The 27,911-nt window shown below is 34.8% G+C and overlaps 2 protein-coding genes across 3 annotated transcripts; both read left to right on the top strand.

Moving 5' to 3' along the window:
• Positions 1-83: 83 nt before the first annotated feature.
• Positions 84-15,139, top strand: LOC138336050 (uncharacterized). 2 transcript variants are annotated; one of them, XM_069285325.1, is made up of 7 exons: positions 84-184; positions 6,262-6,923; positions 7,555-7,787; positions 7,902-8,089; positions 9,255-9,377; positions 12,729-12,824; positions 13,324-15,139. In XM_069285325.1, the coding sequence occupies exons 2-7, from the start codon at positions 6,656-6,658 to the stop codon at positions 14,504-14,506; spliced, it is 2,091 nt and encodes a 696-aa protein (XP_069141426.1). In that variant the 5' UTR covers positions 84-184; positions 6,262-6,655; the 3' UTR covers positions 14,507-15,139. The 2 variants fall into 2 exon arrangements, with proteins under 2 accessions (XP_069141426.1, XP_069141434.1); XM_069285333.1 differs by lacking the exon at positions 84-184 and adding an exon at positions 3,066-3,253.
• Positions 15,140-18,546: 3,407 nt separating this feature from the next.
• LOC138336061 (betaine--homocysteine S-methyltransferase 1-like) lies at positions 18,547-26,131 on the top strand. The gene is made up of 7 exons (XM_069285346.1): positions 18,547-18,705; positions 22,108-22,298; positions 22,573-22,767; positions 23,181-23,292; positions 23,835-24,013; positions 24,245-24,326; positions 24,575-26,131. Exons 1-7 carry the CDS (start codon positions 18,576-18,578, stop codon positions 24,856-24,858), a joined length of 1,173 nt encoding a protein of 390 aa, XP_069141447.1. The 5' UTR covers positions 18,547-18,575; the 3' UTR covers positions 24,859-26,131.
• Positions 26,132-27,911: the final 1,780 nt, after the last annotated feature.

Here is a 27,911-nt window from a genome sequence, read left to right on the forward strand (position 1 = left end):
TCCACATACCCCCTCCCTTTATCTCCACAGGTTGCCCCACCACACAGACGGTTGCTATGCGCACGTAACCCAATACCCCAGCCACTGTAGCCAGGCTCGTAGTGTATCCAAGATGGCGGAGGATAATGTACAACAACGGAGAAAGAATCGTTTTCTTACTGAACTTCCACCAATAAGTCATGAAGTAAGTAATGTGTCATATTAGCAAGACATTATGTTGATGTATATTCATATAACATTTGTAAGATATTTAAGTCTGATTTAGATTAAGATTCAGTGCTGTGGATTCTTTACTTCGTTTATTAACAGTAAGTTACTGAATCTTATCTTGATACCCCTCAACCAGGGCCGAGTAACTCTACATACACGAGCAACATGCACCATCAGTATAAATAACATCAGACATACCATGGAAGTCGGTCGCCATGTTTAGGTTGAGATTTATGCATATGATTATGTTTTGGTCTGTGTAAAATAAATTAATGTTATGTTGAAGGTGTTATTATGGCTGTTGCCGAGTAGACTTCGGTGTATAGTGGTCTACACACATGTAAATATACAAGTAGACAATTTATGTATCGACATACGACTATACATCTAATTCCACTTATTCTTCTTATCGTTTTTGTAAATAATGATATTAAAGAGACATAACCCACGTGAATAATTAAACCTGGAAATGATAATGATAAAAAAAAGCAAAAACAAACAAAAACCGGAAAATTAGAGCAAACAATGAAAAACAAAATAAAATCTTGAGGCTGTTGCCTTGTTCAATATAATAAGATTATACATGAATAATAATGTACCTAGTTATTCCGATGGGGTCGAGAAAATTATGTAAATTCTTCTAATCATAATTTCTATTTAATACATAGCCAGATAAGCGATTCCATAATACATTAACACTTTTCACGATAGAAACTAAGACATGCATTAATCATTTAACATTTCTAAAATACATTATGTGCCGTTACACCTTTATTTCTTTCACCATCTATCGCCCACGGCTATATGTTTATGACGTCACTTTCCCTCGAGCTACATGTCATCCATCACCTGAATAGGTGAACAAGTCGCCATTATGAGAGACGCGCTGACAATGTCGCCTTTAATGCACAAACACTGATCCAGCGCGAATAATAGACCACTGTTCTATACAGAACATCACAAACAATATTAATATGATAGTCCACGTGTCATCCGTATGCTTTCACAAAACAATATAATACGCTTGAAAGTCACACGGAAGAAGCTGGTAATTAAATAACTAACTCAGCAAATTCACAATTTCCTGCAAAATCTTATTATAAGAAACTGTTCTACCGTCTTGTCTAGTTAATGTCATTCCACAATTGAAACAATTTAAAAGTAATACTTCTTTGGTCATTATATCGATATATGAAGGAAACTCCAAAGATGTTGTCATGATGATATGAGTAAAGGTATTATGAATATGCACATGTTTTGTGTAAGCATCACCTGGAATAATGTCCCTCCTGATACAATATAAATATATCCACTAGATCAACATGTTCCAATACAAAGAACAATATAGAAAAGCAATTTGTAATCCATGCATACATAGATACTTATACTGTATACAAACATGTAAATTACAGAGATATATCTGTCGATGTACCGTTTGATTGACAAGGTCTCGTGCTGCTCGAGACAGATTATGATGTACTCAATATAGACGTTTTTGGCTGTGGCAGAATGTCTTATTGTCCGACTACGGTGAGCCGTATTTGCCATAAGCAGTCCCGTTGAAACACAAAGTTTTTTTTTCTTGCCCTGGATAGAAATGTCTGCAATATTACCATTATGAAACGGTTTCGCTATTTGGCACATGTCTTTGACGTTTCTGAACAATTTATAAGATAGTTATGCAACGCCATGACGTCAAGTAAAATATATAACGACGTCATAACGACGGAATGTTAAAAAAAGAATGTGCTGGACATCTTGAATTCTACATAAATTTATATGCATATGAGATCCTACTTTGACAAGTTCAGACTGAAATTGCGATCGAGTTGATGTCCTACTTTCTGAACTGTTAAACAGTTCCCGCCTGTTGTGATGGATATTTTCAATTTTCCAATCGTCATTAAAGTATCAATTACCATAAAACTTAATGGAATACTGTTTTACATATAAACCTGTAACAAATTATTGTAAATTATTGCATATGATAAACCGACGAAATTTACCAAAGATTAAATTGTATATCTTTCAAATGCTTACGATTTTTTATAATACACCTTCATGGTGATATTACAGTCTCACCCCGCCCACCAAGACCGACCATGCACATTTCAAAGACAAGAAGAAGAAAGTATTTACCGGATATTCTATTTTTCTCTAAGCTTTCTCGCTCATCTACAGTAGTCCTACTTGCCACGCGCCAACGACTGTCTCGCTTGCCTCCACATCCTCTCTTCTCTTTAACTCTCTCTTCCTGTCTTTTCCCCCTGCTTTTTTTTATTTTTTTTCTGCTCACTCCCGCTGTTTTTTCCCTCTTACCCTCCTTCGTTCTATTTTTTTTCTCCCCTTCCCCCTATCGCTTTATGTATTTTCTCTCTCACCCTCTCTCTGTATTTCTCTCTATCTTTCTGTATTTTCTCTCCACCCCCTCTCTCTCTACGTTGCTCTTTACTCTCACTACCCTCCTCTCTATCTCGATTTTCCTCTCTTTCTCTCTATCTCTGTCGGAAACAATTACTGTTAGAAACAATGAGACTTGTTATTGTGAAAGATATAAAAAAGATATACATATGCTATATACCATTTTCGCATTGGGACCATATATTCATAGAGAATGACCTTAGTCCTGAGTGCTTAAAAAAAGAAAGAAGAAGAAAGTAATTAGACCTTCTCGCATAAACCGCATGTTAGTATTTTGGTGAATTAGAACTCAGGAATAAAAGAGAGTTAGATGGTCATATTTGGCTTGGATAGAAGACCGCTTTATTATACTGCTATGTGTAGCTGCCGTCGGCGTGGAGGTGCTTCCATACATAATAAAACACAATGGAAGATGTAGGTAGAGAATGATGAAAGTGTGCTAGCGAGATCTGTGACACAAGTACATGTCTCTCTTAAGCGCAGACACACAAACTGGTATTTACAGTTATGTGACCAATGTTATACTTCATTTTAGTATCTTTCTGTGATTAAGATTTATGTTGTAACGGATTTATATCAAATGTGACATATTCAGCAGGACTGTGTCTTAGCTATTCTATAGGTAAGTTTTGTGTTTTATACTACGTTCCTCCGGGCTAATTGTATGTGACATTTCCGTTTAATGGAACACAATATACTCGTAGAAGTTCATATTATACATGATATCACTCGGCAAACCAAACGCATCTTCTACTTATGATCAAATACAACTATTACATTTTTTATTCATTTCATTTCATAAATGATGAATAATGGCCAAGCCACGTTATTATGTACATATTCAGTGTTTTAGGGCTTCACGCATCTCATTTTGGTTCCCTAGTTGGTTACATATTCTGTTCTAAACTGGTATGTTTTATTTAGAGACCGGATACTCATCGCAAACCCCTACTAGTTCAGGACCATTCCAAGTAAATACATTCCCATATTAACACACCATTCCGAAATCAGTATATTAATATAAAGTTTATTTATTTACTATGATTGCGAATCAATTATATAATTATATATGATGTTACGGACAAATGGTATGTGTCCCATCAAAATGACTTTTGTAAGGTGTTGGGGAGAGAGGAAAGTCGGGCTACACCTGCTCTGTTAGGCTATCTTTCACTATATTACCTGTGATAAGTCACCAATAACCAATATGTTGTAACGTTAATGTTACATTAGATCAACGCTAACTGCATTTTGATTACCTAATTACACCAAATGTGTCATATACGGAGCCTATGAGAAGGCAGAAATATGTAAATGAAATTCACTATTCATCATTTTCATTTCTGCATGGGTTTTTTTTCTCTCTACAACTGGTTTGGGTATGTCAATACTTTTTATGCAAATCTCGCACAAACTTACTTTGATGAGTTAAGCCTGCATGTCTGGAAGGTAAATATATGATTGGTAATTAATTAGGAACAATAAAAAGCACATGTAAAGTAGAAGTTGACATATGGGATATGTAACACGTGTATTCATTCCTAAATTATCATACCATCATGGATTTATCATTTAGAACTTTCGAGGTTTATCACAAAATTATTCTACAGCAGTCAAGAGGGAATGGATTTGCCTTCATCGGTAGGAATAAGTTCTTGGTTTTTTCTTTGCTTTAATATCACTAGAAAGACGTCTTGTAAACAAAACAATGCCAATCGAGTTGGTCCATAGGTATGACATATTTAACGTCAATAATATTTTCTTAATTTCAGTCAGTATAATGCGCCATCACATATTACTTATTATATAATGACTCAAATGGTTGGAATGGTGTGTAGGCATGTGGACGGGAATAGAACTGCCATTAAGATAAAGGTATATTGTTAAAACGATTGTTCATTGTCAAAGTCACCTTAATCGACAACCATACCTTATATAGATACGCGATATACGTCGTTCACCGACTAAAGACTGATTAATTGCAGTTGTAAAATAAATTAGCTTAAAGACGAGTCCGTATCTTAAACAGGCATATAGCAAGGGAACTTGGTCTAGAATGTCGTTATTTTTTTTTCGTAACTAGGATCTTGCCCATGTTTCATCAACGCTTTGAACTTAAGGAAATACTTAAGCTTAAAATGCTTGGCCGAAAAGCAGGAAGGAGGTTAATAAAGTTTAGATGAAACTTTTGTTAACTTCTATTATGCTGATATGGATAATATTAAGCTAAAATTCTTTTAGTGAAGGTCATTTGATGAACTGGTCCCTAATTCGTAGTTTTGATAATTAAGCCCATTTTGACGTCCCGCTGTAGCCTTCTGAAGCACGTAATTGTCTACCGTGCAGTAAACACATAGGTATGGTGATGATGTATACAGGTGTTAGAGGACAGGACCTGCCTATTGTTGGGTTATATACAGTAGGCAATAACTCGAAACATGTCAAACGATATAGATGAGCACACTAATAAATTTATGGGAACATAATAGATTCACGGAAATGACATCATAGACGGGATGTATACGTACCAGACTGAAACAAACGGGACATGTTGTCTCTGTCTGGAATTAAGACTTGGTGAGTACACAGTTTTTGGAACAGTGTTATCACAGTTATTTTCTTTCTCATATTCATTGTAGAAGCCATCACCCTATTGGAATAGTTAAAGATTATTAAGGTGTTTCATGTGGTATACTTATGTATTGTAGATTTGGTCTAATTGTGCAGTGTATATTTTCAATGTCAATAGCCATTGCAGGAATACAATCACAAAATATTTCATTTAAAGAACACTTTTAACGAATGTCACGAACCTGCCGCTATTAGGTAATGGCCCTTTCTGTAATGTATCGATCATGTTTATATGTAGTACACAGACTTAGTATGATATGTGTTCGAAAATCTTCGAACAGCATACATTATTTTGTATTTCAAACGAAAATTTGTAATGCCAGTCTTTCTTATGTTAACTCTACAAAGAGCGTTCCTTTATGTAGCGTTAAAATTACAGTTATCGTGTTATCATCGTGAGATGAATTTTAATGAATCTTCAGATATTTCAAGTGGATATTTGGGAGTTTTCATCGAATTATTGCCCTGTAATACCATAGTAGTCGATTTAGTATCGGATCATAAATCACGCGGTATAATAAAGATAATGGAACTAGTTAAAGGGCTCTTAGTGATGTCCGCCAATGTTGTTCTGTCTACCTGACGTCTGGGTGTACAATGTGTAGGAATGATACCACCGTGATGTCGTCCATCATCGGCATTATTGTTCAATCTATAATTTGTCAAAGTTACAATAAGGGTTTTTGAAGAAAAAAACATCTGATTAAGGAACATGCCACTGTTAGCGGTAACATTTTTATAGAAGTTTTATTTCTCTGGCCGTCACTCATTTATCGATAATTTACCCAACAAGAATTCGGGCACGATTAAGATTCTGTATGGAGAAGACCTCAATAATCGAGCTACATAGTGCAGGTTAATGATAAGAACTGGTGTAACGAATTTCATGTTAGCAACTGGATAACTCACTTTCACGACAATGTTTGCTTTTGGCGATAAAACGGCGACTGCCATTGAATGTATTGGAGGCGATATATTAAATCTTTGCCTTTATTGCAGACTACTGGACAGCTAGGGCAATGAAAGGGTCGCTCACGTGATGGACCGTGGACAGGTGAGGAGCGGTGACGGTTAGCCCTAACCACGTGTGATTTTACCGTCGTCATGACACCAAAATCTTGCAATGGACTGCCATCTTACTGCGATTATTTGTTTTCCTTTTAATTTAGCATATCCATTAATTCCAAGGAAATACTTTGCACCTGAATCCTATTCTGTTAAGACGCGGGATTAGTATTGTGTTGGTACGATTCAAATATGGAAGTGTGAAAGTGGATTTTAACAAATTTTGTTTTATTTCACTCCATGAACTTATACATATTGTGAAAAATCAAGACATTGAGTTACATTGGGATTATATTTTACCAAATTGTGTCCCCAGTTGCTTGTGACAATGCCATGTATCAATGGTTCAGCTATCATATCACAAGGACGACGCGTCTTTAATGTCCGTAACCTCTTGTTTGTCCTACTCATCCTGGTGACCGTTGAACTGGTGACCTTTAACCCTACAAAATGTGCTATGATGGGGTCAATTCTCGGATTGTGTTCGGTCCAGAGGATGCGAGGCGATTCTTCCAAAGTCAGACAAATTGGTTGGTTTTGGGAAACCAAACCGGAAGTGACGTTGCCTTTATGTCCTCTCATTCCTCCAACCATTGGTAAGTTTATTTAAGTTTATACGCTGATTTGGGGAAAAGTGTCCTCCAGTATACGGTTTCTTAGTCATGCATACTAGTAGTTTGATTGTTTTATTAGCTCTATACGTTTAATATATTTTGGATTTGGAAAATGGTTTTGTTTTTATGGAACACGAATCATTACATATTGTCAAAATATACACTAGTACATTTATTAGTATAATCTATGACAGAAAACGCAGTCATCATTTTGTGAGACAGTACTACGATTGCATGTATTTATAACAATACATTTCCTGTCAAACTAAAAGTTTCTGAAATATGGTTTCGTTTTCACGGGGAAAGATTTCTTGATGTTATATTTGCTTTCAATGACGTTTGCATTTAAAATAAAACATGACAAAGTTTTTATTTTTTTTATTTTGAACTATTCCAAGACCATATCACTTCATATCGCATCATGACGCTATCCTTATGACTGGATAAAAGTAGTGTTCAAATACAGAACCTACGTACTAGCTATTTGGAAGTCATTGGATTAAACATTTTAGTGTAATCATTCAATATGTCTGTTGAATGAAGGCCAAAATATGACAAACTAATGTTCATTTCTCAAATACCTCTGTTTAATATCAATGTGTCTCTTAATCAGTTGGAAAGGTTCCCGTGACGACAGCGGTTTACAGCTGGGAAGCGCTTGAGACAAAATTTAAGGACGTTGGAAATGGCGGCCGGTACCGTCCTACACATTGCACTGCTCGTCATAGGGTGGCCATAGTACTGCCCTTCAGGGACAGAGAGATACACCTGAAAATCTTGCTCAATAATCTTCATCCATTCCTACAGAAACAACAACTTGACTACGCAATATTTATTGTCGATCTGGTAAGCAATCCTACAATTTCTACCAATTTATGCATTCTAACTACATCGTAATAAGGTAAAATCAAACATACTAAAAACCTTGATTAAATACTTGTGCTGTTCCCATTGTTTCAGATGCCGGAAGTGACGTTTAACAGGGCCATGCTGCTAAATATAGGTTTCGCAGAGGCTCTGAAACTCTATGACTACCAGTGTTTTATATTTCATGACGTTGATCTCATACCCGAAATGGGCCATAATATGTACAGTTGTCCGGAAAACCCACGTCATATGTCTGTTGCCATAGATACAATGCATTACAGGTGAGTTATGTGTCAATGAGGTATGGTTGATTTTTCGTTTTATTTTGAAGGATGTAGCCCGAGATGTCATCAACAAATATTACGAGGCAATTGTTTTACAAAGTTACAGTTTGAAAATCGTTCAAATAATGCATCAACCTTTAAAGTGATGAAAATTAACAATGTCCATTGGAAGTTCTGGACAACAAATAACATTTAATTGTGTTAGAATATAAATATTTGAAATTGTTGTTGAAATATTCATTGGAAAACTCAGGGTAAGTTGCAATACCATTCTTAGATGACAAACCAATGCATTGTCAATTGAAAGTATCACAGAAAGGTTTCTGAGAGCCGATATTATTAAATGTCACATTCTTTATTTCTAAACCTCTAAATGTCAATGGGGACAACCTACGTCACCGGAAGTGATATCGGACAATTCCGAAATCTGTTATACATAACTGGATTATGAAACCCCTCCAGTACTTTCAGAGAAATAACAGATGTAAAAGACGGACGGATGACGAGAAATGAGGGAAAGGCTATTTTTATAGCTTGCCAACCATTTGCTGATGGTGGGTTAGAAAAAACAATTAAATAAAAGTATTTTGGAGGGGTATCCATTGGAGTTGCATGAATGCGTAAATAACGACTACATGTACAATGCTGTAATATTCAGTTTTCGTAACTTTGGATGTGACCGTTACCCCTAAAGTTCTAAGTGTGACCGATATCACTTTCATAATTTCTAATTAAGCATCGTATATGATTCTCCACTATCAGATATAATGAATGAAATATTTTCTTTCAACAGTCACATAATACATATTAGCAAACGGAAGAGTTTTGTGGCAGCAAAATTTATTTATTTGCAATTTATAACGTTTTAGTGATTAAAATGTGACCGATATCCCTGCTGTCGAAAAATATTGTGTCGATGTGTTTGCATAATCTGAGCTAGTTTGACGATATCTAATAATTTCGCAGAGTCTCTAACAATACACTGTCTTTAACGCACGATAGATTTAGAAGATGCATTGCTTTTATGTCATACTTTCAGCCGATTTTCATCTTGAAGCGGGCGTTTTTCCATTGTTTTTGTGTGCCCGATATCACTTCCGGTGACGTAAGTTGTCCCCATTGAATGTAGTTCTCAGATTATCGAATGTTCTCCTATTTACAGATTGCCATACAACAATATATTTGGAGGGGTGGTAGCAATGACAAAAGAGCAGTTCCAGCAGGTCAATGGGTTCTCTAACAAATACTTTGGATGGGGAGGCGAAGATGATGATATGTTTAATAGGTAAGTGTATGTAGCAAGGTGATGTGTTATCATGTGAGATATATAGTATTCCTTAATAACATTCAAAACGAAAGTGTATATAGCTGAGGTAAACCAGAACAAATATGAGGTCAAAACAGAAATTATGAATGAATGGGATATTTACTGGGGGAAAACTGTGTAACAAAATCGGAATACATGTTTCATGTTTATTTCTAACAAAAAGGGATCCGAGTTGATAAACACTTCTCATTTAAATCTATCAAAGCATCTGTAATACATCTGAAATACGAAATCAAGCCGCGTAGGACATTTTGTAGCTATGTACATGTATGTTGGTTAGATGTCATAATGTTTTCGGTCGTCTGCACAATTACGTGGCTATTAATACTCGGGCAGAATGCTGTCACCATGTATATGTTGTATGCAATAAAAAGACAATTAAATAAATGTGGCAACAGGAAGACATCATTGCCTAAAACGAACGAGATTATAGCTTTTTATTAATTCAATATATAACTTACCATGTACACTTCTTTATAGTGTTTGTAAGCTGGAGACACACGTCAAAATATGTTTTAACATCATTGTTCATAGTGTTATCTTGTTTATTCCTATTGAATTTTATAAATATAATGACTGAACTTCATTCACCTACCATTATGCATGCATACTAACACCATCTTTTACCATCCATTGTCTTTTAATGTCATTTAATGTCACCGCGTCGATGTTTAACATATTTCGACAATAAATTAGCATATCACTTATCATAATATTTACAAAAACGATTAGCGAGATAGATCATTAGTTACTTACTTGTCTATAATTGTCTACACGATTTCGCTTATTACAAGGCTTTGTCTAATTACCCGGATGTTTATTGTAAGAGGAGAACAGAACCGCGGGCTCCAGATGGATAGGCGTTTTATCGATAGCAGACGCTAACAACTCCGATCATATTAAATAATCATACTTCAAAGTTTGATCCAATCTAATATTGCCTTACTTTCTAATTAACTGCTAAGGCCATTTAAGGATGGACTGTACTGTACGTCATGTATAACGTCTGGTATGTTTGCATTTCATATTGCAAAAGATCTTCCCAGAATGGATCAAGATTTGCATCAAAAAAAGCAAATGTCACTTCTGAACCACCAGTAGTTAATTTATATTTGTTGAATTCACAATTTCCTTCATACCAATTCTGTTCTACCCTAATTATATAGTTATATTTTTTTTATTATGACTTTTTTAGAAGTGTAGTGTAACCATGCAAAATATATTCTATATACAACATTCTCAGGTTCATATGCGTTAAAGGTGGTATGAACGCAATGGGATACAGACATATTCAATGTAGCGCGTTAGCGCTACATGTAGAATATGTCTGTATCCCATTGCGTTCATACCACCTTTAACGCAATCAAAACACTGTTCAATCTATATATTTACATAAATTAGTCTTTTTTTACATGTTCGTGGTCAAATTTAAAATGATGTTGGTTGCTAAGCTAGGTAACTACGGTAGTCAGGATGACCGAAGATATAGTTCCGATTGTTGAATGTTATAGCTGCAGTTTGATTTGAAATATAACAATGACATCTTTCAATTATTTTTAAAATATGTTGTTTTTTTTTCCAATTTGATCATATATCAATAATGTCAATTTCGAATAAAAATTGAGATAAGTGGGGCGGAACGACTACCGGTATGTATCGTTGTCAAGGTAGTGACGCGGTCCGAAGTGGAGCAAGCCGCCATATTTGATTTTCAACCGAGTAAAGTACTGTGACATAGCCTGTTAATGGTATGACCGTTGAGCTACTGAGTGTTTGTCATGTATGTATCGGTTTACGAACGCGATATAGTCTAAATTCTTCATAGTTATGACTTTTATTTTATTGTACGGATGAACAATGTACATTTGTTTGCATGGTGTGTGACTGACGTAATTTTGAATTCCCCGAACATTCCTGAGGAAAGCCCCCGGTTGTAGCCAGACCAGCGATTCATTTTGCTGTTTATTACCGTTACAATTCCTGAACACATATTCTGTTTTGATATCAAATACATATTTAATTGGATTTAATAACAACTCTTTATTGTTATTTTGAAACCCGACAACGAAGAAACTTTGTTTACACTACCTACTACTGTCAACCGAGTACTGACGAGCATAATATTGTCAGTGCCGCCTAAGGATCAGTCTTGAGAAAAATAGAAGAACGAAATAATTTTTCTTGGTTTATTATTAATTCAAAGCAAATCTGTCATCTGTGAAAAGGAAAAATGTATATCAAATAATTAAAGCTTATTTAGATTATCATATGACGCAAATTTACTGAAGCGTGAGCTAGAAGTAGTCCGATCCTACTCTGGGTTTGTATTCATACGTCGTTGCGTTTACGCTAATTTGAACGCAACTCCCCTCCCGTTGACTATATAGGGGCATATGTAAATATATTACAGTAATTGTAAATATCATTTACAATTACTGTAAACCATCTTTCTCTCATGCTAATAAATTTCGCGATTTCAGTTTCAAAACATTTTCATGGAGATTAAAGTATTTGAAATTAGGTGGAGATATATTTTAATTTCATTGTGCAAGAATTGTCTATGGTATTGATGCGGGGGGGGGATAAACTTGGTTTTTCCTTGATCTCGAAATTCGCGAAAATAATCGTACAGGAAAGAAAGTTGGTTTACAGTATATACACATTTGAAACGGGACAATGTAACGTTTTGAAGTTGTTTCTCCTTACTAGGGATTTCTATACATACATGTATATGCATTTACGTAAAGCTAATTGCATACTGCAGTTAAATATAGGTCAACAGTTTACAAGAAATATGTACATTTAATATCATTTACTATGTGATCCTATGTCATTCGCATGATATTATGAAACGTCAGTACACACATTGAAAATTCTTGAACTATAAACCAAGCGAAGTAATCTTGCCATAGTTATCCAAACTCACATGAATATACCGTAGTTTTAAACACTGTACACCAACAGAAAATAATCTTTAATAATGAAAACCAAAACTAAATTGTTTTACATGTTAATTTATTTTTTTCATTTGAAACCATTTTTTTTTTTTTTTTTTTTTTGCATTTTTGCATTTTTGCATTTTCACATATATAGCAGTTAAATGACAGAAATCAGAAGACATCACTTTCTCACTCACTTTCTCACTTGTGCCTTCTGGTCAGAAAAAAAAGAATACTAAGATTGCAATTTGCCATATCTTTCCTTTTGATATATCTATATAATCCTTCCTAACGATAATAACGCTGTCCGGTATAATGTCCACAATAACAATAGCAATTACACCAAGTTGATTTGAATTATTAATTACAGGATACGAACAAACAACATGTCTATCACAAGGTATCCCGGTGACGTCTCCCGGTATAAAATGCTGTCTCATAAGAAAGAGCACGGTAATCCAGACAGGTTTGTATTCTATTGTTGATGTTCTGATAAACACTTCAGTAATGTGGCTCGAATAACGATAATAACAATTAAATCTTTCAGAAACATTGGTGTGAATGACAGTTTTGTGTTATATTACATGATGTTATATTACATTATTTTTATATTCCCAACATCAGCACTAGGTATTGTTCTATTATTCTAAAGGAAAACCATTGTAATTTATCTGTTCTGCTGGGAAGAGACATGTTTTATCAGTCTTGATAAAACTTAATTTTCAATGAATCCTACTGAAAGCAAAACTTGAGTCTGTAAATTTCTTATGTTTAAAGAATAATGAGGACAACAAGACGAAAATAATCCATACCACATAACTAGTTCCTTTCCGTATTCCGTATTTATGTATTACTGCACTAGTATGTCACTTATTTTACGTATCGCTTGTTACCGAAGATCAAACCAGTTTTACTTACTGCTTTTTAGCACTGTAATGCCAGAAACGTGTCCTTGGTTGTTTCAGATTTCATTTATTGCAAGGATCGAAAAAGAGATGGCAGAAGGACGGCTTAAACAGTCTGAAGTACTCCCGTGTAAAGCTTGAACTACGGAAGTTATACACATACTTATTAGTTGATGTAGACGAGGTTTACATAATGAGTAACGGAGAATTCAACAGAAGTCACCACAAGCAACATCAACACCAGCTACAACAACAGTTCCAGGAACAAAACATCGACCAACGTCATATAGCCAAAATACAGCAAGATATACAGAAGGGATTGCAGTTTGAACAACAGAAACAAAGAATAGAACAACGAGAAAAACAAAAACAACAATCACAACAAAAACAGCAGGATATGCCGCAAAGCGGTAAACAGGGACAACAGCAGGCGAACCAATTAAATGCGCGCCTAAATCAGCACGTACAGCAAAATTTACACGAAAACCAAGTAATAAAACAAACTAATATACAGACGAAACAACAGGTATTACAACCAGGTGGTATACCAGTTCATTTACTAGATCCACAAAACCAAGTTATCACAAATCTGCATATGAGTCAACAGCAAAACCCAAATCTTCAATTGAAGCAAAACTTACAAGAAGACCAACTTAATAAAAATATACCACAGAACAAAGTAAATCAAAATCTACAGCAGAGCCAGCAAGCTCTGCAAAATATGCAACATAATCAACAAGTTCCGCAGAATATACAAAACCTGCACAATAATCCAATTCAACAAAATTTACAACATAATCAACAAGTTCAGCACAATGTACAACAAATTCAACAAAATCAACAAAATATTAAACAAAGTCAACAGATTCAGCAAAATGTACAACAAATTCAACAAAATCAACAAAATATTAAACAAAGTCAACAGATTCAGCAAAATGTACAACAAAGTCAACAGATTCAACAAGATATACAACAAAATAAACAAGTTCAGCAAAATGTACAACAAAATCAACTAGTTCAGCAAAATGTACAACAAAGTCAACAAATACAGCAAAATATACAAGAAAATAAACAACCCCAGCAAAATACACAACAGAAGGTTCAGCTTCCGCAAAATCAGCAGCAGCATAAAATAGACCTAGATGAAAAACACAAAATATTACAAATGGCACAAGCACAATCGAATGCCGGTGGTGTTATAAAACTGCCAAACCTATTAAAGCACCCAGATGTACATGTATAATGCAGCAGTGTCATACAGTGTGACTGATTATTGTTATTGTTCTTGTATGTTCAGGAGATATATGGTCTGAAGAGACATAAAACACATTTAGTGGTATGTATATTGTGTAAATGGTAATTATCATGTGCTGATATTTTCAAGTCATTGTCTTATTTTCACAAGAGGTAAAAACACTTCAAAAAATATGCCTCATAATTTTTTTTTAAGTTTAAAATTAATTTAAAAAATGTATATTTGCTTCCTCAAATCTCCTTTTTTTTGAAAGTATGGGATGGATTGCAGAGTTCCTGATTCTGATGACACAGTTCAAAAGACATCATCGCTGGAGAGCCACGGTTGATTGACTACCTTACGCTTCATCGATAGATGCATGGTAGCGAAGTGTAAACAACCGTGAGTCTCTGACGATAAATTAACTTGGTATATCTGTAGTAACTTTCGTTTTTGGGGACCATTCTTCTATTCACGACTATAATTGTGTGAATGAGGACCGAGTCAGTGAGAGAATCATTCGCTATTTTGTCTGTGATAAAACGTGTGTAAAGGTGACAAGAGAATTGTTGTCTTTGATTGTTTGTTGACATTAACATGTATTACGGAGGGTACAAACAACAATAAATTATTTCAATGCTATTCCTCTTTGTCGGTATAGATAATGTCTTCCTTTCTTTGTGCACGAAAGAGAAATCATATAATGATTAAATCCGTTTCTTCCACAATAGGCGCTGTTATTCAACTCTCAGGGTATCAGATAAACGATGCAGCTGATGATTCACAATATGTTAATACCACACGTGGTATAAACTCTGTACGCATTCTGATTGGTTAAAACTAGCGTCTTTTGTAACTTTTAAAAAATAACTCACTCGTGGGGAAAAAATTCCATATCCAACAACCAATCGTTGTGTAACCTCTATATATCAAACAGTCATGCAAAAAGTTTGCTGGCATATGTAACCCCAAACAGATAATATTACTTCGTTATAAATTGATGGAACTGGTGATGTTGTATTCGGCATTGATGTCACTATTTTTTAGTTCATAGGTGTATGAAATAGATTTTGTTTGCATACTGCTAACAAAATTTATTTCAAAACCCTATGAAATTAAAAAAGATATAGTGATTTCAATCCTTGTGATTAATTTCCCAGACTACTTTATTAAATAAAATTCGTTACACGTACGATATCATTGATTTTCCAAGGGATTTTTTTTTCAAATCAACGTCAATGTTTCTATTGTGATTTCCAGATAATGCCATTCTTGGATGTTTATTATTTTTTCCATAGTAGTATGAACAAAAATGAATCTGTCAGCTAGAAAGCCAATTTTAATATAAAAAGAACAAAGAAAAATGAATTATAAGAGAATGGCGCCGAAAGAAATATTGATGAAACCTCCACTTGTTTGGGATCCGGAGAAGCTAATAAGTATCACGAAAAGAAAGATGGGAAAAAAGAAAATTTATGAAATAAAGTCTCTTGATTCAATGTGAAGTCGTGGATAAAATAGACATACTTCAAACAGCCATGATTTTCTTAATATCAGATGGGATAAGTACAAGAAATTACAGATTTATTTTTTATTCTTCTATAGACAATTGAGATATGTTTGATGTTAAATCAATTTTGCTATATCCTGTTTGTTTCATTTCAATTTTAAGATTTTTATGTTTAATCTGCGAAGCAATAACATACCATGAGTAAAGGTGAAATTAAGAAATGTCTATCGTTATGAAATTCACACACTTCTTGAACAAAAAAATAATAATTTATTAATGAATGCATGACATTAGAAAAAAGCTTTAATCTATGTTATTAATTCTCATATCCAGGTATAATATATTACTTGTTATCCGCGATACTCAAGGGGTTACTATCACTAGTCCAGGGGTGTAGAGATCTTAAGGGAACACAGGAGTATCGAGTATGATTATTTATAAACTAGGTTCAATTCCTCAAAGTAACGTTAGCAGAAAAGAGCTTTAGCAAAACAAATTCATGATTTTGTTCACATTTGTGTTTACACCAAATAAGTATATGAGATGCACATATTTGTTTTATCAAAGCCTTGTCTAGATGGAGTAAAAAAACATCACTACTCATTCATCATCATCAATTATTAGACAACATATACATTGTAATGTTTTTCTTACGTAAGGATGTATCAGCTGTTTGGGTTTGGACTTTTCAAATGGATGCGTTGATCACATTGAATTAAATACAGGCTGTTAGGAGTTGTATGGTACAAGATAAAACGAATTGTGGTAACGTTTATTTGAAGGGAAACAACCCTTACTGTACTTAACGCAAAAGCTAAACTATTTGATCATAACTTTGTAATTATTTATGTGTTAAATATAATTGATAAGTCTAAACAAAAGGCATTGAAGACAGAAGAAAATTTAAATTTCACAAGGATACTCATCGTCAGCTACCCACGCAATAAACCTTCACTACAGATTGCGGTATAAACGGAGAGTAGGGTATATAGATAGACGCTGTGCTTCCGAGGGGAATGGCAGTCTTATATGTTCAATATACACACTATAAATCTCCTTGACAATTAATAGGGTAGGAAATTGTGAATTGGTAAACGTACAATTGGTTTATTCCTTCTATGACTTCCAGTAGAACTGGAAACTCTCCTAAAGCTGTTGATAAGAACTCTATCCTACGGTGTAGTCCTCCAAGGACTCTTCAGTGAGGCCAAGAAGATAGCGATTCTGTGTGGACGTTAGTGATCTAATATTAACAGCATACATCGGTTTCGTCCTAGACCCATGGTCAATACAGCCGTACTGTCCTTCTAGCACCTGTTATCTGTCAATGGTGCTAAATACAAAATGCATGCAGCTATATCGTCCTTCTAGGACCACACAGCTGTGTGATCTTTAATGTATTCTTTTATGAGGTGTTTTTGGGACTTAACTATTGATGTTATGTCCAACCGAAAGTTTATAAAACCGAAACATGAAATCAGCATATGTAAAGTTAAAGAAGACGACATATGAAGTTACAAAAGACACGATATTCATGTATTGAGAACGCATACGAAATAGCTTAACATTTTCAACGTTGGCAATCATCTTAGCGAATTATATAATCGCTAGGACTAAACAATTCACTAAACAATTATGTAAACGTTTGAATAGTGACATGCACCTAAACAGCGAGGTTCTATATCATACGATATCTTTCCTGAACAATGTGTTTCATTTCCTTGAGAAATTGTAAAAGTCATCTTTTTCTGTTAATACACATGTTGGAGTGGAAACATTTGTCCCTGCATAAAACAGATGAAATTGTCGATTATTACATTCGGTATATTTCGTAACTGTTAAGTTTATTTTCAACAATTTTAAAATATTTATTTTGGGATGACAAAATAATGAATGACAACTTTGACATTTGGTATCATTGTCACTATCCTAAACCGCGAAATCATTAGTAGTAATATGTGCACTATCAGTTTGTGTTTATTATATGAGAATACATTATGTAAATGAAATGGATTTATTTTATGCGAACTCTGGAAATCAGTTAGGAAAATAAACAAACTTTTGTTGTGTGTTTATATCTTTGCATAACACATATTTGTACACTAGTTGGTACCAGCTGTTCATCCTAATGTCCGACATACAACAAAGGAAGTGAGTGCCTGTCCAATACACAGGACTGTGTATACAATAAAACATGGCAGCACTCTTCATCACTGGTCTGCGTTTATTTACGTCTTAAAATAACTATGTAAACAACTACATGTATAATCAATCCATGACGTTCCACATACTGACTTATTGTACATGTATATCTAAATATATATAGAGAAAGATAAGAAAATCACTTGCTTTGCTTTTGTTGTTAAAATGTGCCAGAAACCCAAACAATCCAAGAGAAGCCTATCATGGTTTTACTTGTTAGCATACTTTTGAGTTGCTGATGTTGTTAAAAGTCTTCAAAGTGCCATTACCTATTTTGATCAGCATCCAAAGTTCAGTATTCCAATGACATATATAAACTGCACCAAAGAGTTACGTTACCGGGACCTGGCTGTAATCTATCAGTCAATGACCTTGCCCTTCCGTGTACATCGTACATTGTGTACATACATTCGTCTTCCACCCATTTCATTACTATCGCTTGCCGCGTGCGCGTCTATAACCAGAGAGACACAGTCAGCAAAGATGCCAGGAAAAGGTATGTCCAAGTTTATTTATCTATATTTTTTGCTTAATGCATGTGCACATGTTGACAACACATCAAAAACAGCGGTACATACATTTTCATATTATCTACAATGTTAATTGTTATCAAAAATGTTACATGGGGAAAAGTCTTTTTTAATTAAAGTCAAGTATTACATAGAAAATGTAGACAGTGCTTTGCTGCAAATCAAACGGAGGGCAAATGATTAGAAATATCTTTAATACATTTTACTGTAGATGAACATAATTCAAATTAACAAATGATCTATAAACTCTTAATGTATGAAGTTATATTCATTTGTATTAATGAGTGTTCCAAACAACTAACATTGCTATGCTACTGGCAATGATCTATACATTGTGCTGATCTGAGTTTTTTTATTAGGATTACGAATGTCTTTGGGAACGAAGATTCAAATATTTTCTAATCCTTTGATGACAGTAACACACTAGCACTATCAGTATGCGCTCTAAGAAGGGAAACACCAATATATGCTGAATTGTGGAAAATCAAACTACAATGACAATCAAGTCAAAGTAGGACATACACAACCGATAGATAAACAAACGTGGGCAATGAATAGAAAACAAGCACGGAGATTTATCTGATAACCGATTTAAGATAAGGAGCATGATGTTATCAGTGACTGGACGAAGCTGTTGTTTACAATGTGTACACAGGGGTCATTAACCTTTACGCTGTCCAGTTGTAATGTTTATCATTTATCAGGTTACCAGTACCATAGGTTGACTAATTGGGCCAACTGCTGAAAGCGCACCCTGTTTTGTCCGGGGAAAATAGGTCATGATTTACACATGTAATATGTAGAAGGCCATAGGACTAGTGTGTTGTCGAGGTTAAGAGACTAAACAAACCCGTTAATAAACTGACCTTTTAGAGCAGCAGCCTGGAGACTATAACAACGGTCAAAATAACCACGCAATATACACAAATTATTTAAAAGTTTGAAAATATCAATTTAAATCGGTCGAGGAAAACAGGTTTACGTTTTTGTGTATAACATTAGATCATAAGCAAATGATGGTGTTGTTTTTTACCAGAGATACACCGGTAAGTGTACATGTAGACAAAGAAAATAAGTAATCGATTTCGTATAAGATATGAATATAAAATTATATTCAATTAGATAAATAAATCCTTAAATAAATCCAGGAGTCAGTCAGAAATACCAACATGAGAGCTTAACCAGATTATGATAAGATGGTAACGGTCAATTTGTGGACCGACAGGGTCGATTTGGTGATAACCGTATCAAGGAAAGCCTCTTGGCTTATCCAATGGCCGCTGATTAATGGCGACGAAAGTTGTACAGAAGCAAATAAATTGTATAAAAATTCATTTGTTATGGTCAAAGAGGATCATCGTGATAAAGGTCACTGTAACCCGGTGTTCTGGAAGATCAAATAAAATTTCTACCAACAACAGCTAGGGGATCGAACATATCCATGAATACCCTCGGTCTCGGATAGCTTAAATGAACAGCAGCCATTTCTTAAATATGTTGAGAATAAGATTTAAGTCTGCTGTGGAGTGTACTTATAAGTAGTTTTCATGCTGGAGGACGAAGTTTGGGTATTGCTATGGCGAAGAACTACCCATTATTAACTTAAGGTAAAATCAAACTGCAGTAAAATTATATCTATTTGAAAAATGGTGTACAGGTCCCAACTGTCAAGACGTCGCGCACAATGTTCGGTCACTTTTATGTAACGTTATTGAATGTAAAAGATGTCATTATCTTATAACATGACGAGCGCAATTGACGTCATTTCCGACATTCGGCAAACCTGCAAGACAAAGAAAAAACGCAATTTTTCGAATACTTTTTTGAATTTTCAGTAGAGATTTCGCACACGTATATTTGAGCAAAAACGTATTTTTTTATTCTGAATAGAAAACATACTTCCTAATATAAAGTCATTTTTCAACGTCGTGAACTTGCGTGATAGAACAGTCAATCTAAAAATTTCATTTTGTGTCATTTCTGCAAGACAAAGGTTTTGTTCGATAAAAAAGTAGAACGACGTCGCAGTCTATATTTTCTGACATGTTATTAAAATAGAAGAAAAACGTATTTTTATATTAACAATTCATGTCTCTATCTCATGTATTAGTACCGTTTTGTACTGCGTGTATTTGTGTTTTTTCACTTTATTATCTTTTCTCTTCGGATCTGTCGATCGGCAAGTCTACAAACAAAGTCCACCATTTTGAAGTATGACGTCACAATTCATTATAACGAAATGACATTATGATAGTTCGTGTTTGGGGAATCTCTTTGTCAAATTTTACCGCCATGTGGTGTTCAGTATGACCACAGTGACACTTTAACTGAAACCGCATACAGGTGCGTGTTACATCTGTCGCGCCAAAAAACGTCATTTTCTCAACAAAAACACATCAATAGAAAAATAATATTACAAATATTTTGATAAAAGTCCTCCCGTAATTGAATAAATATATCCTTTCTGTTTTTCAATTTAAAAAAATAGTATTGCGCTTATATTATTTTACTGTTCAACGCTTTTTCCAATGAAATTCCGGCGTGACGTAAAAGTGACCGAACATTGTGCGTTATGTCTCAAGTTAAATTGGGTTGTTAAAACGGAGCCAATTATAACCCATTGTGCGACATGAAAAATTGGTAATCTTTTAAATGAGTCTAATTACGCAATTGGAACTATTGTTGGGCTACCGCAATGAAACGACCTAAAAATGGTAGCACAAAATTCAATTTAGCTGCTTATCGCTGCAAAGTCTAGATAAATGGTTATCATCCTCTTTTAAAGTATAGATAAGCAACCCAATCTTAATCCTAAACGAACCAATAATAATCGAATCGGTGGCAAGCCAGAATTGTAGTCAATTATCAAAGATTATATTACCTATATTACCTCTATTGGACACCGCTCTTACTGCGAAATGGTATAAGAACATATATTTGTACTAACTTTTTTCTCCTTCTTCGAATGATGTTTCTGATCAAGTTTTGTTAAAATCAATGCAGACCGTAAAGATAACTAGCTATCATAGTGACTTAAAGAAAGTGTTGACGGATGGACGACGTGATAGGCGCATTTGCGTATCGGGTTAAATCATCTGTTGATATTCCGTCAGAAGTGTTAGCTAATTGGGGCTTGGGAGTAACTTAATGGTATAAATCAAGGTTTTCCTATCTACACTAAGGGCGTCTTTATTATAACTATATACCTAGCTAAGGTAGATCTTTTTTGGATATTACAAACTCAGCAAATGTGACATTTGGTGTAAGTACCCATAAGGTGAACATTACAGACCCTTTGGTTTCATCACTGTTTCTGATAGTTCCCTTGCTATAGTTTGCAATCCTAGTAGCGTTTTGATTCTTCACAGGATTGCTTGAACGACTTGAAAATGGTGGAAGTGTACTCATCGCAGAAGGATACTTGTGGGAATTTGAAAGAAGAGGTTATATTCAACAGGGAGCTCACGTACCGGAAGTAGTCCTAGAACATCCGGAACTAGTTAAGATTATGCATGAAGAGTTTGTCCATGCTGGTAGTGACGTGTGCGAAGCATTCACGGTAGGTATTTTTGATATTACAACTGACGTTCGTGAAGATAAAGCCACGGAATCAGGAGAAACCATTTAAATTAGATTTTACCTCTTTTAGAAACACCAACTTCCAAGATATATATATATGTTCCTTTTTCCTGATCTCGCGTTCGTATGTTTTCATAACGCCAAGCTCCATATAAGCACTCACTTGTCGCAAAAACAGAGCAAACGAAACTAATCATTGCTATTATTGCATTAACTATACGTAATATTAATGAGCTTACATTTGTTTGTTGCAGTATTATGGCAACAGAGAGAAATTAAGATTTATAGGACGTGAGGATGACCTTGAGAAACTCAACAGAATGGCCTTGAAGATGGCACGAGAAGTGGCAGACAGGACAGGAACCCTTATGGCTGGTGGGATCTGTAACACGGGGGTATACCAGCCAGACCAGCCGGAGACGCACGAGCAAGTCAGGGCCATGTACAAGGTAAACACAGAAAAGGGGTTTGGTTAGGCTATTCACTTTTGTATATTAAGTAAGACCTGTATTACCCAAATTTGCAAACCCAAAGTTTCAAACAAGCGTCTTTCACGGGGAGAAACTCAATATTGTCTCTTCTTTTGCAACTTTTCGGTCCCCTGTTTTTCAAAGTGTATTGAACATACATGATATTTACCACACTTCGAATGATTTTTTTATTTGTTATTCAGTTCGATGTTTGCTCAATATCCTGACAGATAGACCTATGTGACATTGAGTTAATCTTAAAGCATTAAAACTTACTTTCTTCGCCTATGTGGGTTCCAGAGGGGATACGAGTGGATATAAACAAAGGTCTTTGTGAACAGGGAGCACGACAAACAAACTCTCACATTAACCTATGTCGTCCTTTGTATTAGGAACAGGTGGAGTGGGCGGTGGAAGAGGGTGCAGATTACATGATTGCCGAGACGATTGATTCTTTAGGGGAGGCGAAGATTGCCCTAGAAACCATTCAGAAATACGGCAAAGGTAGCCAAATCTATAGATGGAATTCATTTTTGCATGCTTTGTCGTCTAAGGAAAATCTTTATTTCAAACACCTGCCCGTATCATGGCAAGTTAGTTTATCCCGTGGTATGACATTAATCATCCGGAGGTCAGACAGCAACGCTTGGTTTCGCAGTATCCAAAGCTAGGGTGGTTAGTTATGATATTATGTTAGTGTAATATAATATAATGAAATAACCAATTTTTGATTACAATTACATTTGTATATATATGAACTAAAAGTTGATGTTTAGTAATGTATGCCGCACCACTTGCCAAGATTCGGACACGTGATATACTTAACATTTATAACATCAGTAGTATGCTCGAATGAAGACTACGAGTTTTTAATGCATTCCAATAGCAGCTTTTCTGCTTGTTTGGTTCAAATAGGATTAAATCTTCAAATAACATCTTCATAGACTCGTTATGGGGCTCGACGCATCTACTGGCAGAATGTTGTTCAATATACAATCAATGTCTGATCTGAACCATTACTTAAAGCATACCAACCACTTTGATAGGGATGTCGGCGGTTGTAACTCTGGGCTGTTATGTGCCTGAGGAAACGACTGACGAGGTACCAATAGTCGAGGCCTGCCGTATACTTGAGGAGTTGGGGGCAGCAGTGGTCGGTCTCAATTGTGGACGTGGCCCCAAGACAATGCTTCCTCTTCTACGCCAGGTCAGGGAGGCGTGCAAGGTATGCTGGAGACAATGTTTTCGTCGCCAATAGTAAAGCCATCCTCTAGAAGATATTATCTCTATCAGTTGATGAAGTATAGCCTACGCAATTCATAAGCATTGAGAATTGGGAGTAGCTATAATGTTTAAACAAAATATATGAGAGAACATTGATTACGAAATCAGGAATTATGATTGTTAGTTAATTAATGCAGATCGTTTATACATGTGAAAATGTTTGTGCTCACAGGGACCAATAGCTGCACTTCCGGTTACGTACAGGACACGAGGCGATTGTAAAAGCTTTATGTCTCTTAAAGACCCTGACTCAGGTAAAACATAGAACGAGATACTGAGACTACAGAAATGTGTGTATTCATGTAGATATCATACTTAATTAGTACGACCTAATGAGATACTGAGACTACAGAAATGTGTGTATTCATATAGATATTATACTTAATTAGTACGACTTTATTAATCATTAAACATTTTACTTGTTGGATATACAAATCTCGTGTATAAATTGAGCATGCATGATTTGTTCTGTCATCATATTCCTTCATTTGATTGATTACAGGTAAATATGTGTATCCAATAAATGTGGCCACATGTCTATGTGGTAGAGACGAAATTCGGGAATTTGCTGAAGAAGCAAAGGCCATTGGTGTTAACTACATCGGACTATGCTGTGGAAATGCTCCGAACTATTTCCGGGAATTGGCGGAAGTGTATGGACGAACACCGGAAGCTTGCAGATACCGACCAAACATGACATTTAATTATATTTTTGGAGACACCGAAAAAACGGATAAGTATGATGTAAAGAAATTGAGGCAGTATATGGTAACAGGAAAAGAATGAACGTGTTTTATTTATGGGATTCTGCAATAGAAAACTATATGTTATAATATTTAGATGTAAACATGACAAATCACATTATTTTGGTACTTGCGGTATGAACAAAACTAGTAATTACTAGACTTCTAGTGAATTTTGACAAAACCTTATAATACAATGTCATATCAAGAGCCGATGAACCTTAGGTAGTCTGTAAGATGTCTGTGTTTAGATAGAATTGGTCTATAAAACTGCGAGAGTATTTAACATTGTGTTACGGCAGCGAAAACATTCCACTCATTTTAACTGCTTATTCCCCTTACATATGTAATTTTGCCTAAGTTTCCATAACTTTATCTATGTGCCTTTCTGTATCAGTTAGTCGAAATATTTTGGGTAGGACACCGGTTTGTACAAAAGAGTTATTTGAATATTTGTTAAAACAATAAATATTAATAAAGATAATGTAAAAACGGCTAGACATGACAACGAATCGTTAGATTATTAAAAATATATCATTGAATACAAAATAAGTATACAATAAGTAAATATTGTCATGGGAAATTTGATCACAGAGAATTGTGTTCAAGTTGCCCTCTAGTATGATATAAAGTATGCTGTGAGGCAAGGCCAAGCAAATCCAATATTGATTTCTAAGAAGTCTTGTGTTAGATTAAATGATAATTTACCATAATATACTTGGACTTCCATTTGAATTTTGCTCAGTTGTGGAATAATAAAATAATGCTTGATTTCCAATTCGGTAAACCATTCAATAAAGTAACGAGTATTTGGTAAGTCAAAATTTACAGTCAGTGACGCTTAGAGTGTTGGAGACCGAAGAGACCTCGGTGCCTGCATATATTTGTTTTCCTAATCAAAGGTTTTTTAATGTCACAATTATGATGTTGAATATGGCCATTCAGTTCATTGATGTCGTCCATAAACAGGGGACAGGTGTGTGAGATGTGTAATTATGACACAGTAGGCCACTACTTGCAGATTACATATGAGTATATGGTCGACACTACAATGGTGAGTGTGTATAAGAATGATTTTATCATGAAGAATTTCTGTGAGTTTAAGAATACGTTATATGGCTGTGTTTGAGAAATAAATCAAAATCATTGTGAAATGTTAAATAAAGAATAAAACTCTGATAACAGTGGTGATGTGATATTACTGCAATCCATTTTAAACATGCCGATGTTAAAATTGAAATGCAAAACAATCACATCGTATTTTGTAAATTTGTTTGATCTGTAGTAGCAATAAACTATTACTTGAATATGTAAAAGACCCGTGTTGTATTTTATTGCTGGTATATATACAGTTTTTGATATATCTTAACAAATTCCTTTTGTTACAGAGAGACATACAATATGAAAACAAATTAAAATATAAGTTAGATACAACAGCTTCATTAAAGTTCCTCCGTCCACAAATGACATATAATTGATTTAAATGACTTGATAGTGGAGATTTATTCAAAATATCTCAATCTCAATGAGCGAATGACAGCAACATATAAAAGAACATCTTTTCCCAACGACCTCAGTCCAGTGGTGCTAAGTAAAATAAAAAATATATATATACAAAACTACAGAAATAGAAAGGATGCTTGATAGGCATACGCAATGTAAACATACTTTAAAATTATTTCAATTCAGTTGAATTTATGGTATTAAAAACGTATGCTAGAACACACGTGTTCATAGATAAAACGAACATATACACACACGATAAGTTTATTTGTATATCAATATATTTTACTGTCACAAACTGACGCCACATTTTATTGAGACATGTTATCATAACCTAAATAACTCCCACTTAACATTTAGGTCTTGTTTAGTCTACTGCAAACCATATCTGTGTGATAGGTTTCATTCAGTAAAGGTACACAAATTAAGTCATCCACTCCATCTTATTCTTGCAATATATATATATATATAATTCAATTTTGCTTGTTACGAGCATTTCCATTGGCTTAAAAATTTACTTAATAAGCCCATAAAGGAAAACATGGCGTCGCCGTTTGTGACGTTGCTTCTGATTGGCTGAGATGACGGCGTAATGATCATGATTTCATAGACAAAAGAGTCCCAAAATGAATTTCGACTATTAAAGAGATTATCTTTAGTAAATTGAATTATAAAGATTAATTTGAATAGATTTTTTATGTTATAGAGATATAACACAAAAATCTGAGTGTACTCTCATTATAAACCGCTCACGGTTTATTCAGAGTACACTCAGATTTTTGTGTACAGATGACACCTTTACCTGATCATTTAATCTCGCAGGTCTGTTCTCCCTGTACCTTGATCTGGCGTGGGAATGATATAGCCCACGCGTCATTTTACGTAAGGTCAGTTTCGGTGATAAGATAGGGTTGTTTACTGCCTATAAATACGACCAGTGTCCTCTTTCGTCAACTCTACGCTTACCAAGCATTATTATAACGCCTGATCAGCGAGTTTGTTTAAGAGGTGGCTAGTTGGGGTAATGCTTCACATCCTTGACATTCAACTGTTGTTATCAAACAATTTGACATTAATCATTTCAAATTTTTAAATTTCAATAACATATTTAATATCTATATCACAGTCATTTACAAAATTCGGTGGACGACTGATTACAAAGATTGTACATGTAGATCTATGTGAAACAGTAGGCAATACCTTCTCATGATTCTAACTACAAAGCATTCAGATAAGATCATCTATTTAGAATGAAAATATAGAGTTTGTATTATATAAATCAATAATTTCCAGTTCAGGAAAATCGCAGATGTTCATAAAAATGTAAATAATACATTTGGACAGCATCTGCATCTTCATAGTCAAATAGCAACTAAATGACAATGACATAGGTATTGTCAGACCATCACTTATACCGAATGAAAATAGAACACTTTACAAACAAACGAAATAGATCATTCTAAAAAAACATCAGGTTCACGATACCTCAATGAATCCTGCTTCTGAAGACAATGGGTAGCACCTTCCAGCCACAGTCTACTAACATTACATGACAACGGGCGAAACAGTCTCCCAACTCCCAGAATACCGAGC

The sequence above is a fragment of the Argopecten irradians genome, chromosome 1, assembly GCF_041381155.1.
Source record: "Argopecten irradians isolate NY chromosome 1, Ai_NY, whole genome shotgun sequence".
In the NCBI taxonomy this organism is placed as follows: Eukaryota; Metazoa; Mollusca; class Bivalvia; order Pectinida; family Pectinidae; genus Argopecten; species Argopecten irradians.

What these genes read in the sequence shown, in the direction of transcription:
- LOC138336061 (XM_069285346.1), top strand. Translation starts at nt 18,576, where the DNA reads ATGACCTTGCCCTTCCGTGTACATCGTACATTGTGTACATACATTCGT. An exon ending in ACGTGTGCGAAGCATTCACG is followed by an intron (nt 22,299 to 22,572) that starts GTAGGTATTTTT and finishes TGTTTGTTGCAG; the next exon opens with TATTATGGCAACAGAGAGAA. An exon ending in TCTTAAAGACCCTGACTCAG is followed by an intron (nt 24,327 to 24,574) that starts GTAAAACATAGA and finishes GATTGATTACAG; the next exon opens with GTAAATATGTGTATCCAATA.
- LOC138336050 (XM_069285325.1), top strand. Translation starts at nt 6,656, where the DNA reads ATGCCATGTATCAATGGTTCAGCTATCATATCACAAGGACGACGCGTC. An exon ending in TCTCATTCCTCCAACCATTG is followed by an intron (nt 6,924 to 7,554) that starts GTAAGTTTATTT and finishes TCTCTTAATCAG; the next exon opens with TTGGAAAGGTTCCCGTGACG. An exon ending in ATAGATACAATGCATTACAG is followed by an intron (nt 8,090 to 9,254) that starts GTGAGTTATGTG and finishes TCCTATTTACAG; the next exon opens with ATTGCCATACAACAATATAT.